The 18,435-nt window shown below is 41.6% G+C and overlaps 1 protein-coding gene across 6 annotated transcripts in view; it reads right to left on the bottom strand.

Annotated features, from left to right (window-relative positions):
• Positions 1-487: 487 nt before the first annotated feature.
• The window catches only part of SUPT3H (SPT3 homolog, SAGA and STAGA complex component), a 479,870-nt gene continuing 461,922 nt past the window's right edge, over positions 488-18,435 (bottom strand). For 3 of the 6 annotated variants that reach the window (XM_037142590.2, XM_037142593.2, XM_053668301.1), the window contains one exon: positions 2,128-3,504. In XM_037142590.2, the coding sequence (XP_036998485.2) occupies positions 3,463-3,504 (42 nt within the window). In that variant the 3' untranslated portion in view covers positions 2,128-3,462. The other 3 variants (XM_037142591.2, XM_037142592.2, XM_053668299.1) reach the window with 3 other exon arrangements.

Here is an 18,435-nt window from a genome sequence, read left to right as displayed (position 1 = left end):
CTCGGCGGAGAGAGAGCCTTCACTCACGGCTCCACCAGTCCGGCCAGTGCCCCTCTCCCGGCGGCGGCACAAGAGGAACACCCAGGGTCCTCTTGGCTTTCAAAGAAGGCAGAAATAAGAGAGTAAATTGCCGGACAGTCGGCGTTCTGTGGGGGCCCTTGCTAGGACATATTCCACTTGATGCCCTTATATTATTTGCAGAAGTGTTTATGTACTATGAAATGTTCAGCCAGAGCATACAGGAAACTGTAAAGTATTTTATGAGATGTGTACATGGTTGATGGTAAAATTTTAAATGCAACCTGGGAAGGTTCTATCTAAATTCCAGGAGGGCAGATGAGGGAATACTTTCCCTGTAGTGATTCAGTTTTACACAAGGGGTTACATGAACTGGAAATAAATATCTGATTTGGGAACTATATAAATTCTTTTTCATAAAATTAAACTTTATAATTTCTAGACAAGTAAATGTATTTTCTTACAGACCAAGAACCACCAGTTGTGCTTATTTGTCGTCCACATGGTGAAAGCATTAAATACAGATTGTTTATTATTTTACAGAAACAAAGAACAAACAGTAATAAGTAAAGAATTTTCCCCAGATAGAGAAATTATATACACCATTTAAAAAATATTTGTGCTTCAAATAAAAACTCTTGGTTCTAAAACCGGAACGTTATTTTTGAATCTCAACTATTGCAACATGTAAAGGCAGGCGGGTCAGCAGCAGAGCCTCTGAACGGCGTGTGCAGAAGGTCGAGTTTCCAAATTTAGGGGAGGGGAGGAGTAGTTCTGTTTCCTCTCCTCTCAGATCTGTGAGGCAGTGTCAATTTCCCACGAGAGAAGCTGTTTATTTACTTGTCGATTTTATTTATTTTCCAATTCGATTTCCAAAACACAAGCCTACAAAAACAGAAACTATATTGTGTATTCATATTTTTAGAGCTGAGCACCATTTTGTGTTTTTAACAGCATCTACCCCATAAAGTCACTGTGAAGATAAACGGAACAGCAGAAGGAGATTCTTGACACAGAGTAGGTGCTCCAGGTGTGTTATTCCCTCTCCCCTCCCTGCAGGCCTCTTCTAGAAAAATTTGTATATATAGTTGACATATAACAGAAGATTATTTAATTACCATCAGTCCCTTTGAAGAAAAATTTAATGTAACATGTGCTTTAGGCTCTGTGCATAGTTGCTATCATTGGTTGCTACCATAGCGCCTGGCGTGTCCTGGCAGTGTCTCACGCAAACCCAGCATGACACATACAACCGGGCCGAGGACTGGGGACCCAGGATCTGGTCTCCGGTCTGTCACAGCCATGAGTGAGTGACCTTGGGAAAGTCAGTTTCCCGATATAGGCCATGTGCTTTTATCTGTAAATGAGTGGGTGTTTTCAATGGTCTTTAAGACCATCTTCTGCACTAACATTTTATGATTCTACATAACACTTCAATCTTCAGAGAGAAATTTATTGAAGTCACATTTTCTGAAACTTTCCTTCTTTTTTTTCTGTATTCACTGCTTAAGGAAATTTTATTTCACTTCCAATTTAGCATTGTGGAAAGAGTAAGAGAAAAAAACCTAAGAGTAGAAAAGAAAAAGGAATTAAAAATATTAATACTGAGCAATTATGGGGACATCTAGGCTGGTGGTTCAGGAGACATAAATGACCTTGTTTTATTCTAAATTCAGCTCATTGGCTTATGATGAAAAATGAAAGGTTATTATATGGACTTACTGGGTAAAACCAGATTTTATAAATAATTACCTGTCAGACTGTTCAAGATAGACAAACATACGCCAGACCAACAAAAACACAGACCTGTCATATTTCTGAGAGAAATGTACGTTGAGTCTTCCTTCTCTGGGACTATAAGGAGATCAGGTAGAATGAAGTAAAGGGAAAACAACCTAAATCCTCTATTTTCTGCCTTCTGCATACTTTAAAATATATAATGTGGGAGAGAAGGAATTTCGATGTGAAAAAATAGCCCCTGAAAATTTTATACATCAATAAGGCTGGCCGATCGAAACCAAATACAGTAAATGCTGTCCTTTTAAAAGTTGGGATGTTTACTGCAAGCTTATAATTTTCCATGATTAGGGACGCCAAGAAAAATAAGAATGATGATAAAAAGAAAAGTTTAATCATACATTTCAACAAGCACAGATGGAACATCAAAACCCTTTGGCAATTTTTTGATATTATATATCTGCATTTTTTGTGCTTGACATAAAGATTTTTTCCAGAAGCAGTAACAGAACAGGTAAATGATGGTTAACAAATGTGAGTGACAGGGCACAATCACAGCGACTAAGCTTCACAATGATTTGGGCAGCAGACGAAAATCCCGCATGCTTCTCATTTCTGTTTCTATTAATTCTTTACAAAGGCTGTTTTGGTGTGAGTAAAAACCATGATAAAAGTAAAATTACACCAAACGCCTACAAAATTAAAAGAATAACTTCCTTTTTTTTTTCTTTTTTGCAATTCAAGTTTAATCAGGAACTGCACAATTACATCTGCTATATTTTGATTTGTTCCCAAGGGTTACAGTTCCTCACTCACTGGAGAAAGTGTAGATGCCAGAAGGGCAGCTGGGGGCTACCAGCCAGAACCCCCCCCCCCCCAGCTGCAGTCCCAGCGCAGGAGGCAGCCACTGGAGGGAGGAAGGGAGGCCGAGAGGAAGCGCTCCTCCGCTCCCCTCTTATGGGCTCTGAGCACTGTGCTTCTAAACGGGCGCAGTGTGTGAGGGCTCAGCCTGTGGCCTGGAGGGCAGGGAGAGGAGAGGAGTGAAGAGGGGAAGAGGGTCTGGAGGAGGAAGGGCACGCGCAGCAGGCGGGCGTGCAGGAAGCTGGGCGGGAGGCGTGGAAAGGACACACATCCTGTATGTGGGTGCGGGGAAAAGAAGATGGGGACAGTTCATCAGGTCGGCTAGTTTTTGATCAGTGTGAGTTTATAAAGTAGGTGTTCGTTTCTAAATACATGTAGATGTGGTCAACAAATGTTGACAAGTAAAGTTAGTGGGACAGTGTGAGGAGAAAGCTGACTGTCCTTTTAATTTTGTTTCCTTTGTCCCAAACTTGGATTACAAAACGCATCATGTAAAACATAGACTAAACACTGAAAAAAAAGACACTGCTTTTAAGATATGTGAGCTGAGGGCAGTAAATCATTCCAAATTAAAATTTCAAAACTGTGTGATCTGCATTCTTGTCCACCTACACACTATCCCAAACATCCTGCCATTAATTAGCTAAGCGGCCCATCCAGTAAACAGGACTAAGTGTTGAGGGGGCTGGAGAGGAGCTGGAGCCGGCCTGTTGAGAGTCACAACAAACCAACCGGCTCCTGAGGACACAGGGAAGGTAAGCAAGCTTGTGTTTTACTTTGTCCAAAGAGGGGCGCAGCAATCACCTACTCCAACCCCGCCTTTCCGTTGCCGCAGTCACGGTCCCATCAGCAGGCCAGAAAAGCCATTCCAGTCCGGCGGTAGGCACTCTGTTGGAGAAAGAGAAACCTGCAATGAATTATCACAAGTCGAACCAGAAAAGCAGGCCAAAAGCAAGGAGAGCTCTTCCTGTTCTGTAGACTGCTGGCTACAATGTAACAGGGCGCTGCATCCGAACATGTCTGGTGACAAAGCTACAGCAACCACCGCGTCTATGAAAAAGGCAATGTGGTTAACAAGTGGTTAGTGATTCTATTTTGGGGGAGTGGGAGATATGCAAAATGAGACATCCCGGTTTGTTAATTGACTGGGCTTGGTTAGGCCAAAGACATGTTGTGTTGAATCTGTTTGTCCTTTACACACATGTGTTCTCTATTGGACATGCTCAAGAATCACTTCTAACTAAGTATCTTAATAGTCTATAAATTACTGACTCATTATAGCCTTCCCAGGCCTAAGTTACAGTCCCAGAGAAAAGCTCTGGGAACAGACATTAACAGAGGCTTCCCCTCCCCTAAAATATGGTGGTCTCCGAGGAGTTCTGCACCTTAGAGACATGAGAGAAAACACAAATCTCGCAGAACTTTATATACATACACGTACGTACAGATGCATGTGTGGGAACCCCTGGTGGGATTAAAATAGTCCCATGAAAGAAAATGGGAAAGTAGATACTAATTACAATTGTATAATACATTCCAGTAAAAAAGGAAAACTGTGTGATTTTTCACCCCAGGAGACGCATGCTGCGGGTCAGGGCGGGGAGAGCCGGGCCGCATGGAGCCCTGCGCCTGGTCCCGAGTCTCGTAATGAGACCCAGCTCGGAGCAGAACTAATGTCCACGACTCCAGAATCAAATTACTCCTCTCACCACCACCATTTTCATTATTTAAACTATGAAGTCACATTTGGAGGATTTATAACCCTCAATTAGATGAAATGTTTCTATAGTTTTCAGAAAAATGGAAAAAATGACAAAATCTTGTATCAGGGATTTTTTTTTCCTTTAAGCTAATAACTTGGGTTATTCAAGAGTCTGTAACTTTCAGTCCAATAAATTTACCTTAAACAGCCATGTTACAGGAAATATGGAATAAGCTTTTCTGATTAAGATAATGCTATGGACGTACCATAGAGTTCAATTCTAACCCCCCCAAAACCCCCCAAAAATTGAAATACATTTTTAATTCACTGAAAAAAAGGAAAGTGAGCCCCAAACTTTAAAAAACTTCTACCAACATGAGGCGTATCAAAAATGTTTTTCCCCCTAATAACATCCAGTTAATCATAAAACTCAGTTAACTCCCAAAGCGGCCCCTGCCAACGCCCTGCGTGCACGGGATTCACAGGCTGTCGGGCCTGGGAGCCCTGGCTGAAATCCCACCGGCGGCCAGGCCGCTGTGCGCTTCACTCCAGGACACGTCAGGGAGGAGAAAACAGTGGCACTTTCCAAAGTTCACTACTCCTCAGGCTCTCCCTGTGAGCCCGCTCCCCATGTCAGCCTTTCTGTGCTCTGGACTGAAGCAGACAGTCTAACAGGAACTAGAAAATCCCAGCCCTGCCTCCCGAGCTCGTGCCCAGAGGAGAGTGTGGACCGGGCTCCTCAGGGAGCCACAAATAACTCGCAGCAGTGGACGCAGTGTCTTCCCACAACTGTGGGCAGGGCCGCCTCGGGCCCTGAAATGGCCCTGCCACCAACGCTGCCTTGGAGAGGCTTCTGCCAGAGGAGTACTTTGTGTCTTGACCTTGACATTTTAAATTTTACCACCACAGTGACGACCTTTAACATCACATAATGTTTAAAACACAGGCACGGTCTACATGGAGGTACATGGATCTGGGAGGAGAGCTGGATTTGTCTTCCAGGTAAATGGCTGAAGTGAGCCCTGCTTGAAAAGGAAGCTCTGCTCAGGAGTCTTGGCTGAACCCATGTAAGAATTTCCAGAGTTTAATTTTTCCAGGGTGCGCAATATGAAATGGTTCTTTCTCTCTAGCACTGAGATGGTCACTTTTAAAATATCAATTTACCTTTGCAAACAGTTAAATGATTACAGGGTTATTTAGTAACAGATCCTCAAGTAGCCAAGTTTAACGAGGACAATCAAATTTTAGTATATGTGCTGCCGAAGCGAGCACAAGGACAATCAAATTTTAGAACTGACCCAGATTTCTGTAGTAAGTTTATGGAATAAGGTCTTCCTATTCTAATGCTAAAATAAAGAGGGAACAGACGTGCACGTGCAGTTAGTGAAGAGCAGTTTCAGCAAACCAGCGCCGCCCCTGCACCTTGAGCCACTGCGCTTCCCCTCTGACGGACAAAGGGCGCACAAAGGCGCACAAAGGGCGCATGCCGCCTGTGGGGGGCGGCTGTGGGAACACCGCACGTTTGGCGTCTTTTCCAGAGTAAGCAGCTTTAAAGGAAGATGGATGGAGACAACTCATCTTTGTGTCAACTGTGCATTTCTCTTTATTTGTATTGCGAATGCTGAAACTAAATTTAAACACCGCTCGGTGTGAGGGCTTCCAGAGGCCACGTTCTCACGAAACACTTTGTATCCCACTCACTGTCTGCTCTCAGGTCCCCTGAATTATGCCCAGTTCTGTGTCTTCACAGACACGCTCTAGACCTTGACCAGAACCAGGACCACGCCCCACCATCGGATGGTATAAACTAATCAATAACACAACCAGACTTCTCCACTAAACCAGCATCTTCCTACATGCTGCTCAAGATTTATTACTGATTTAACAACACTCTGTACTCAACTGCCAGCTGCCCCTGTGTGACTTTGCTGGATCACTCAGACATTTCAGCATCTCTCAGTTGCCAGCAGAGATAGTGTTTAGGTTGTTTTAAAGGGCCAATTAAAGTTCCTAGGCCTTTCTGTTTTTTTACATTGGGGATCAAGCCGGCTCCCAATTTTGGACATTCATTTATTCATTCAGCCCCAAATTATGACTTGTTACCAAAACCTCAATATATCTGATAAGCAGATATAGATGCTATGTACTGCAAAGGCACTGGTGGGGAAATTATATCATAATTGTGCACTTTTAAAATGAGGGTTTTTTTTTTGCTTATTTTAATATGGATAAGCTAGAGAAAACATTTAAATTCCAAATTGGTTTACTTTTGTTTTTGTGGGTCATCATAAATTGTACATTTTAAAGAATGCAAATTACTATTACAAAGCAAAAGATTAATATTTATCTTAAGCAAAAGAAGATAAATATTCTACAAAATAAATCCTGTTGTTCCAAGTTGACTATGATTATGTGTATGTGGGTTATTTATGCCATAGCCTAATTAATAAAGTTTAAACTTTAGATGAAACCTGTCCTCCACCCAGTTCAGATTTACATTATACTCTCACTACTACCCTTTCTTGATTCTTTTCTGCTTTCTCAAACTGGAAATAAAACAAAAATTGTAGTGTAGGGACTGACATCGGCAAGATGGCAGGCCAGAAGGTCCCAGAGCTCATCTCCCCACAAAAAATAAACAAACCACTACAAAGATGCAAAAACAGTTCCAGGAAAGCTCTGAGCTGCAACAAAGCAGCAGAACCCTGTGGAGCTCAAAATACAAGCACGGCCACAGAGGAGTGTGGGGAGCGTTTTACCTGCATTTTCACCCTCTAGTTCACAGCAGCTCAGTGCAAAGAGGGAGTCCTTCAGGTGCATTTTACCCCAAGGGAAAAGAAGAGCAGGAGAGTCTCAGAAAAGTCTCATCATTGCCATGGTCACTTGCAGCCTTTGCTACTTAGGACCCCACAGTCTTCACCACACCGACCCCAGTGAATGGAGCTGCAGGAAATCTCCATGCTGTGTCTCCTCCACTGCTGCGTCCCCTCCACCTCGGGGTCTCCTCATGGGACCTGGGGCCTGCTGCTACTGTGAGGCCTGCCCCCAGGGCCCTGACGGATGCTGTGCCCACTCTCTGGGCCTGGCCTCTGGGATTCTAAGTTGCAGCTTTGATCCACCACCACTGGGCTGTGCTGCTGCAGCTGCCGCTCTCTGACCCACCCTGTGAGTCCTAAGTCACGGCGCTGACTTGCTGTCGCTGGGCAGTACCGTTGCAGCTGTGTGTCCCATCCATTGGGTCCTGAGTCATAGAGCCTGAGTTACTGCTGCTCTGCCCCCTGGGGCCAGAGTTAGGACTTTGACCCACCATGCCCAGGGCCTGCTACTCCTGTGCCCTGGCTGCTGCTGCTGTGCCCTAGCCACTGCTGCACCTTGTCATCCCATGGCCAATGCCACTGCTGCATCACCCTCCCCGCTGCCGCCAGGATCCAAACACTCCGGCAAGACCCAGGGATATGCACGTGCCCGCATATTAAGACACTAGCATCACCATTGCAGCAAGTGCACCTGTGCCCCAGGGCCCAGGCACTGTGGTAATTCCACATGTACCTGGTCCCAGGACCCAGCTTTACTGCTGCCCTGAGTGCCAGTGCACCAGAGCAGCAGCCAAGAGGGATACCTCTGTCTGGAACTTCCTTTCACAGGCAAAAGAGGAGAACAGGAAAATCCCAGCATCCTCTGCCACTGAGGATGCCCAAGAGCCCTAGACACTACTGCTACTTGCAGAACATCCAGCCTTGGCCAGCAAAACCATGCAGTCTTTGCCAATGCTGACCTCAGTTGATGGAGATGTACAGAAACTATGCTGCTGTGCCCTCCCTGGAATCAGAGATGCTGCAGTCACCCAGCCAAAGCCCTCACAGCCACCTTCAGGAAAAAGTCTTTCCCAACCAGAGTCAGTCTAAAAAAACCAGAAGAGCTAACTGCTCCTTAAAATGCACAGACATCACTGTAAAGCCACTAGAAACAGGAAAATGAAAACATGATATGACCCAAGAAACTCAATAGTGCTCCAGTACCAGACTCCAAAGAAATAGAAATCTGTGAGTCACCTGGACAAGATGTAAAAGTAATTATTTTAAGGTGGTGCAGTAAGATTCAACAGACCACAGACAACTTAGTGAACTCAGGAAAACAATGCATGAACAAAATGAGAAGTTCAACAAAAATAAATTATAATAAATAACCAAACAGAAATTTTCAGGCCGAAAGATACAATAAATAAAATTTAAAAATGCAATAGAGAGCTTCAAAAATAGGCTTAATCAAGTAGAAGAATGAATCTGCAAACAGGAAGACAAACCTCAAGATTATCCATTCAGAGGATAAAAAAAATAAAAATGAAAAGGAGTGAGAAAAGTCTGTGTCAATTGTGGGGCAATATTAAATGAAAAAGACATCTGCATTATGGGAGTTCTGAGAGAGAGAGAGAGAGAGAGAGAGAGAGACTGAAAACTTATTTAAAAAAAATAATGGCTGAAAACTTGCAAAACCTGGGGAGAGAAAAGGCCGTTCAGACACCCAAAGCTCAAAGGGCCACAAACAGATTTAATCCAAAGAAATCTTCACTGAGACATATTATAGTCAACCTCTTAAAAATTAGATAGAATTTTGAAAGAACCAAGAGTTTTGCCCTGGCTGGTGGAGCTCAGTGGATTGAGTGTGGGCTGTGAACCAGAGGGTCTCCAGTTCACTTCTCAGTCAGGGCACCTGCCTGGGATGCAGGACAGGTTCCCAGTAGGGGGCGCACGAGAGGCAGCCACACATTGATGTTTCTCTTCCTCTCTTTCTTCCTTCCTTCCCCTCTCTCTAAATAAATAAATTAATAAAATCTAAAAAAAAAAAAAGAGTTTAAAGAGTCATCACATAGAAGCAAACCAAGATAACATTTTCAGCAGGTTTTTCAGAAGAAACCTTGCAGGCCAGGAGGAAGTGGGATACTCCTCCATATTCAAAGTGCTCAAGACAAAACCCTACTTTCTCCAGGAAAGTAGTTCCTAGGTAGACACATAGACCTTCCCAGACAAACAAAACTTGAGGGAATTTATCACTGCTGGGTCTGTCTTAGCGGAAATGTAAAAGGAGTTAGTTCTTCAAGATGTAACAAAAGAATGCTCGTTAGTAATATGAAAACATGAAAAGTATAAAATCCACTGACAAAATAAATATAAAAATTCAAAATAATATTGCAGTGGTGGTATGTAAGACACTTTGGACTCCGGCATATAGGTTGAAAGATGAAAGTGTTAAAAATAACTGTAGCTAAAATATTTTGTTAGTGGTGACATTAACAATACGAAGTGTGTGTTTGGGAGCAAGTAAATGTGTAGGGCTTTTCATGCAGTTGAAGTTGTTATTAGCTTACCATACAGAGTGATATAAGATACATTATAAAAGCCTCATTGTAAACACAAGTTAAAAACCTACATTAGGTACACAAATCATAAGAAAAAAGAACCAAAGCCAAAATATACCATCTATTCTCAAAGTAAAACAGCAACGGAAGAAGAAAGGAATGAAGAAAAGTACAAAAACAATCAGAAAACACTAATAAAATGACAACAGTGAGTCCCGACACATCATAACCACTCTAAATATAAATGTCTTTTTTAATTTCCAATTTAACGACATGTGCCTGGACAGATAAAAAAGGAGAAAAAGACTCAAGTGTATGCTGCCTACGACACTCGCTTAAGCTTTCAAGACACCCACAGGCTGAAAGTGATGGTACAGGAAAAGACACTCCATGTTAATGGGAAAAAAAGGGAATACAGGGAGCTAAACTTACATCAGAAAATGTAGACTTTAACTCAAAAGCTGTAATGAGATAAAGAAGGCAATTCATTGAGACCATAACAATGATAAATATATGCACCCAATACCGGAGCACCTAAATATAGCAGACAGTTAATAGATCTGAAAGCAAAAATAGACATTGATGTAATAATACTAGTGGACTGCCACACTTCACTTTTAACAATGGATAGATCATTCAGACAGAGTATCAGTAAGGAAATAATGGACTTGACCTACACTTTATACCAAATGGTACTAACAGACAAATGCAGAACATTCCATTCAACCAAGAGCAGAGTATACGTTCTTCTTAAGTGCACATAAATCATTCTCCAGAATAGATCGTATGTTAAATCATTAAAAAAACCACTTTAACAAATTTTCAAAGATTGAAATCTTAACGAGTATCTTTTCTGAGCATGGTATGAAACTAGAAATCAGGAGGAAAGCTGGAAAATTCACAAATATGTAGAAATTAAATAACACACTTCTGAACCACGAATGGGTCAAAGAAGAAATCAAGAGGGTAACAAAACTATATCTTGAGATAACAAAACTTATGGGATGTAAGTACTTATAAGATAACAGCAGTTCCAAGAGGGAAGTTTATTGTGATAAACACTCACATTAGAAAGAAAGAAATATTTCAAATAAACAACCTAAACTTATGCCTCAAGGAACTGGAGAAAAAGAACAAATTAACCCAAAGTTGGCAGAAAGGAAAAAAAATGAAGTCTAGAGCAAAAATAAATTGAACAGAACCTAGAAAGACTGTTAAGAAAAGATTAAGAAAACTAACAGCTGGTTTTCTGAAAAGATAAAATTGACAAACCTTTAGTTAGACTAAGAGAAAAAGGGAGGTGACTTAAATAAAATTGTAGATGAAAGAAGAGATATTACAACTGGTTCCAAAGAAATACAAAGGATCATAAAAGGCTACAATGAACAATTACACACCAGAATATCAGATGATTTAGAAGATACAAATTCCTAGAAACATGTAACTTACCAAAACTGAATCAGAAAGTAATAGAAAATCTTAACAGACCAACAACAGACCAAATTGAATCAGTAATTAAAAATCTTCCAACAAATACAAGCCTAGGAGAGATGGCTTCACTGGGGAATTTTAACAAATATTTAAAGAGACTTAATACCAATCCTACTCAAACCCTCCCCAAAAATTGAAGAGGAGGAAACGCATCCAAAGTCATTTTATGAGACCAACATTACCTGGAGAGAAAAGCCAAAGACACTATAAGAACAAAAAATTACAGGCTAAGGTGTTCTCCCCACAACTGCAGCCACAAGCAATGTTTGCACACCAGCTGGGCATCCTATAATTCAACTCAATTCTAACCTTATCTACCTGGAGAGAACATTAGATCCCACAGTTTAAGGGCTCGGTCCAATAAGACTGTTCCCTGGCCACTCCCCACCCACTTCAGATGCCAATCACAAGTTTAGTATCATCTGTGCTTCTGACTGACCAACTATAGCTGGGGAAGGCACCAATGATCCCCTCTTTGGGGTCAATTAATTTGTTAAAGCCACTCACAAAACTCAGAAACATGTTACTTACTAGATCGCTGGTTTATTACCAGAGGATGTAACACAGGGAGAGACTGATGGAAGAGATGCACAGGGCGAGTCGCGACAGGACAGAGCTTCCACGCCCCTCCACGTGTGCCACTCTCCTGAATCTGTGTGTCCACCAACCCAGAAGCTCTCCAAACCCTGTCCTTTTGGGTTTTTATGGTGGCTTCATTACACAGACACCATTGATTACATCACTGGCTACTGGTGAGTGAACAGGATCTTCAGCCCCTCTTCCCTCCCAGGAGGGCAGGGGTGGGACTAGTTCCAACCTTCTAATCACACAGTCGGCTCCACTGGCAACTACCCTCCATCCTTAAGTGCAGTCCAGCAGTCACCTCAATAACAACAAGAGACACCTTTATAGCTCTCATCACAAGAAATTCCAGGGATTTTAGGAACTCTGTAGAACAGAGGGACAAAGGCCAAATACAGGGATGGGCAAAAGTAGGTTTACAGTTGTGAGTTTATTCTTGTATTATTTATTACCTTATTACCTATTTGTATTATTTCCATACAAACGTCTGTAAACCTACTTTTGCCCACCTCTGTATGCATTTCTTATTAGAAATCACAATATCACACAAGCCGATATCCCTAATGAAATTATACGCAAAAATCCTTAGCAAACCAAATTCGACAGCATATTAAAAGAATCATACAACATGTGAAGCAGGATTTATCTCTGAGATGCAAGGATGATTCAACATAGGCAAATAATAAATGTAATGTATCACATTAACAGAATGAAAGGTAAAAACCATATGATCATTTCAACAGATGCAAAAAAATCATCTGACGAAAGTCAACAAACTAGGTACAGAAGGAATGTACCTTAGCATAATAAATGCCATATATCAGGGGTCTCCAACCCCCAGGCTGTGGGTTAGTACTGGTCCATAGCCTTCAGGGACCAGGCTGCAAGCAAAACTCACCTGAGCGCTGCCTCTCCTGCCTCCTTCCTGCCCCTTCCATAGCAGGGTGACCCAGCGAAGCTCACCTGAGCTCTGCCCTGCCTTGCCTCACCCCCACTCCTCTCCCTCCCCTGCCTTCCACAGTGGGGTAGAGTGAGCGAAGCTGAACCCCAAGCTCTGCCTCCTTCCTGCATCACCCCCACTCCCCCCACACTGCCCCATCTTCCACGAAACCAGTCCCTGATGCCAAAAAGGTTTGGGACCGCTGCCATATATGACAATCCCACAACTAACATAATATTAATAGTGAAAAGTTACAAGTCTTTCCTCTAGGATCAGGAACAAGTCAAGGATGTCCACTTTTTCCACTTCTATTCAACATAGTATTAGAGATCCCAGCCACAACTATTAGGCAAGAAAAAGAAATAAAAGGCATCCAAATCAGAAAGAAACAGTAAAATTATCTCTGCTTGCAGATGACATGACCTTATACATAGAAAACCCTAAATACTCTAGCAAAAAACTATTAGAACTAGACTTCCAGTCAAGATGGAGACATAGGTACATGCAACTTGCCTCTTCCCATAACCACAGCAAAATTGCAGCTAAACTACAGAACAAATAGCACTCAGAACCATCTGAAAATCGAGCTGTATGGAACTCTGACAATTAAGAAAGTAAAGAAACCACATTCATTGAGATGGGTAGGAGGGATGGAAGGGTGGAGAGGTGGAATGAGCTGGTCCCAAACCCAAGTGTGTTGGATATAAAATGGAGGGATTATCTTGGGAGTGAGGGATCCTGGCCCCATATCAGAACACCCAGCCCAGGGTTGCAGTGCCAGGAAATTAAGTCCCCATAACTTCTGGTTACAAAAACCAGTGGGGGTCGGGTTGGTAGAAGAAACAAATTCTCAGGCCTCTCCTCTTACAGGGCCTTGCACTGCATATGGACTTACCCAGACTCATTCCCTCTGGGATCCAGCAAAGGGGCACTAGCTTGAAGGGCACCAATGGCATATGGGGAAAAACTGCAGTGTCTGGTATAAGGACAAGAGCTGGGGGACAGCTTCCTCTCAGACAGAACTGCAGAGGGTGGCCATTGTACCTTTCCTGAGCCCCAAACACAGAGTCACAGTGCTGTGGCTCCACTATCTGAGTCTTCATTAACTTCGCTGAAGTGGGAAGCCCCACCACGGATGATTACCTATGGGTCCACCCCATCCCAGCTGGTAGCAGTGGCTTTTTCATATGAAAGTCTGGGCTAGGCACCAGCTTCAGACCTTCCTAAATCCACTCAAACAAGCAACAGCTGAGCCCAGCCCTCAAGCCTCTCACCTAGTGGCCCTAGGACTGGTACTAGCAGCAGCCATTTGCAGGTTGCTTTACAGCCTACACCAAGGGGCAGAACACAGGTGGAGGCTAACCTTGACCTGTACCACCTGGGAAACCCCAGCTCCTGCACAGCCAGTGGACAGTTACAGACCATATCGGAGCACCACCTAACCACTTCTACAAGCCACAGAGGGAGGTGGTTGCTGGCCAGGGGTCACAGCCAATCCTATCAGCTGTCTGGACTGGGTAAAACCCCCCCATTGACCTGCTGATAGCATTCAAAACTCATCTACAAGAGGAGGGAGTACTCAGCCCACACAAAGGGTTCACCTTGAGTACTGAGCTTGGGTGACAGGGTGCACCTGGACCCTGCAGGACACTTACTACATTAGGCCACACTATCAAGACAGGGAGTCACAGCAGCTCTACCCAATACACAGATCCAAACACAGAGAGGCTGCCAAAATGAGGAGACAAAGAAATAGGGGCCAAATGAAAGCACAGATCAAAACTCCAGAGAAAGAACTAACAAGATGGAGATGAGCAATCTATCAGATGCAGAGTTCAAAAACATTGGTAATAAGTATGCTCAAGGGACTCAGTGGGTACTTCAACAGCATTAAAAAATCCAATCAGAAAAGAAAAAGACACTAATTGAAATAAAGAACAATTTACAGGGAATCAACAGTGGCGTGGATAAAGATGAGAATCAAATTAATGATTTGGAATATAAGGAAGAAAAAGACATCCAATCAGTATGGGTAGAAGAAAATGAATCCAAAGAATCGAAGATAATGTAAGGAGCCTCTGGGACAACTTCAAACGTTTGAACATTCACATCATAAGGTGCCAGAAGGAAACAGAAGAGCAAGAAACTAGAAACCTATTTGAAAAAAAGAATAAAAGAAAACTTCCCTAGTTTGGTAAAGGAAATAGACATGAGAGTTCAGAAGCACAGAATCTCGAACAAGATGGATGCAAAGAAGACCACACCAAGACACATTATAATTAAAATGCTAAAGTTTGAAGATAAAGAGAGAATATTAAAAGCAGCAAGAGAAAAGAAGACAATTACCTACATAGGAATCAGTCCGTGGATTTCTAAAAACAAGCCAACAAACAAACAAACAAAACCAACCCCCTAAATCTCAACTTTGCAGGCTAGACAGGATTGGTAAGAAATATTTAAAGTGATAAAAAGCAAGGACCTACAACCTAAACTATTCTATTCTGCAAAGCTATCATTCAGGATGGAAGGGCAGATAAAATGTTTCCCAGACAAGGTAAAGCTAAAGGAGTTCATCATCATCAAGCCATTATTATATGAAATGTTAAAGGGACTTATCTAAGAAAAAAGAAGATGGTCAAAACTGTAAACATTAAAATGGCAATAAATTCACAACTATCAACAATCGAATCTAAAAAACAAACTAAGCAAACAAGCAGAACAGAAACAGAGTCATAGATATGATCATTTGGAGGGTTATCAGTCTTGGACTGGAAGAATTAATATTGTCATAATATTAACACAATCTACAGATTTACTTCAATCCTATAGAAATTCCAATGGCATTTTTAACAGAAATAGAAAACACAATTCTAAAATTTGTATGGAAGCACAAAAGACCCTGAATAACCAAAGTAATCTTGAGAAAAAACAATGCTGAATGCAACACACTTAATGCTTTCAAACTATATTATGAAGCTATACTAATTAGAATAGTATAGTGTTGGCATAAGAACAGATGTAGATCAATGGAACAGAATAGAAAGTCCAGACTAACCAACACATATATTGACAATTTTTGACAAAGGAACCAGAAATGCACTAGGGGAAGGAATAGTCTCTTCAATAAATAGTGGTGGGAAAATTGTGTAGCCACATGCAGCCCTCCCACCCCCCACAGAAAACAACTGGACCCTGTTTATACTATATACAAAAATTAACTCCAAATGGCTTCAAGACTTCAGTATAAGACCTGCCACTGTAAAATGCCTAGAAGTAAACATAGGGGATATGCATCTTGACAGTGGTCTTGGCAATGATTTCTTGGACGAAGCACTAAGAGCAAAGGCAAACAAAAGCTAAAATTAACCAGTAGACGATATTAAACTAAAGAGCTTTTGCACAGCAGAGGCAACAGTAAATTGAAAAGGAAACTACAGAATGGGAGAAAATATTTGCAAACCATATATCTGATAAAGGGTTAATATCCCAAATATGTAAATAACTTATACAATTCAATAGCCAAAAAGAGCAAATAATAACATTTAAAAATGGGCAATGGAAACTGAATACATATTCTCCTGAGGAAGACATACAAATGGCCAACAGGCACATGAAAAGGTGTTGGACATCACTAATCATCAAGAAAATCCAAGCAAAAACCACTAGATATCACCTGCCACCTGTTAGGAGGGCTATTATCAAAAAGACAGGACATAACAAATGTGGAGAAAAGAAACCCCTTATCCACTGTTGGAGGGAATGTAAACTGGTGGTACAGCCATTATGGAAAAGAGATGGAGGTTGCTCAATAATAAAACATAGAAGTACCATGCGACCCAGCAACCTGACTCCGGGGTACATATCCAAAAGAAATAAAATACATGTCTCAAAGAGCTATATGCACTATGTTCATTGCAACATCATTTAAAACCACCAAGATATGGAAACAACCTGTCTTTTGAGGAATAAATAGATAAAGAATATACGGTATATGCACACATGGGAACATTATTGAGTCATAAAATGGAAGAAAATCCTGCCATTTTTGACAACGTGGCTGAACCTGTAGGGTATTACACTAAGTGAAATAAGCCAGACAGAGAAATGCAAATTCTGTTTGGTATCACTTATACAATAGGTTATAAACAAATCCCAAACCAAATTGCTCCTCTCTATCCCCTCAAAATAACAACAATAACAACAACAACAGAGCAGAATTGTGGTTGCCGAGGATGTGGATAAAAGGGTACAAACTTCTAGTTACAAGTTCTCAAGACCTAATGTATAGCGTGGTGAGTTAATAATTGGTATTGTAGACTTGAAAGTTTCTGAGAGTAGTTTAAAGTGTTCTAAGCACACATAAAACAAAAAAAATAGAGTTAATTATGTGTTAACTTCTTAGAGTTAACTAAGAAGTGATGGATGTGTTAATTATCTTGATCGCGGTACTTGTGGGAATCCCGATGTACATGTATTTCAAATCACTGCACTGTATACTTCAAATATGTACAATTATATTTGTCAATTATTCCTCAAAGTTGGAAATAAAAAGAGAATTTCATTGCAGCAGTTCCCAAATTCACTTACGAATACCTACTTCCTCAAAGTCCTAAGATAGAAGACTTTGGTTGTATTGTTTGACGTGCTATAAATTTGTGTAATTTGATTTCAGAAAGTCTTTACTGAGTGCTTACTCTGGGTAAGCCCCTTTGAGCTCAGTGGTACAAAGGACACAAAGAGAAGTAACACAGTCCCTGCATCAGTAAACTTCCGATTTAATGTTGCTGGTGTAACTACCCCACGTAAGATGCCATGAGAGGTCGTTCTCAGGGGCGGGAGGAGGCAGGAAGCAAGGCCGCCCCTTTCGTTCACTTTTAATCAAAATGTTTAACTTAAAATAACATTTAAAAGGGCATGAGATTTGTAGATTCCTGAAAGTGAAGAGAGGCAAAGATTAAAAAATGTTACATAGTTTTATGGTTTATAAGTACTTTCATGCCTATATCTAATTTAGCCTTAGCACAACTAGAAAAAAGGGCCTTATTATTCTCCTTTTTTAAGAGACATGTCCTGTGAATAGATTTAAAATGAAAAATGCAGGGCCTGCCCTGCCCAGTGTGGCTTAGTTGGCCGGACACCGTCCTGCGGGTTCCCCCACTTGGGGTGCCTGTGAGAGGCAGCTGGTCCACGTCTCTCTCTCACGTTGATGTCTATTTCTCCCTCGCTCTAAAAATAAATAAATAAAATCTTAAAAAACAACACAGGGCCTGTATTCTTTTAATTATACCTCAATGTCTTCCATTAAACAAACAAAAAAACCTCTGAAATCTGCATAATTTATTCCAGAAGACCACTGAAAACACACATATTCTCCTACTCCTGACAAACTCAATTCTTGCTCTTAGCTCAACATCACTTCAAGGCCAAATTAAAATTTTACTTCAAATTTAAACTAAATCAGCCTGGTACAATACTTCAGAGTGTACAGGTGGGACTTGAATCTAAATCATCTCTGGTCTGAAGGTATCTTAACTAGTGCTTATTTTACAGACTAATTTAAAAAAGAGATTTTCTTTATTTTTTAGAGAGAGGGTAAAGGAGGGAGAAAGGGAGGGAGAGAAATACTCATGTGAGAGAGAAACATCGATCGGCTGCCTCTTGCATGCACCCAACTGGGAACCTGGACTGAAACCCAGGCATGTGCCCTGACTGGGAATTGAACTGGCGACCTTTCCGTTAGCAGGCCCA

This window comes from Artibeus jamaicensis, unplaced genomic scaffold, assembly GCF_021234435.1.
Source record: "Artibeus jamaicensis isolate MK-2021 breed Jamaican fruit bat unplaced genomic scaffold, CSHL_Jam_final contig_484, whole genome shotgun sequence".
In the NCBI taxonomy this organism is placed as follows: Eukaryota; Metazoa; Chordata; class Mammalia; order Chiroptera; family Phyllostomidae; genus Artibeus; species Artibeus jamaicensis.
This window is presented reverse-complemented; position numbering and strand designations above follow the sequence as displayed.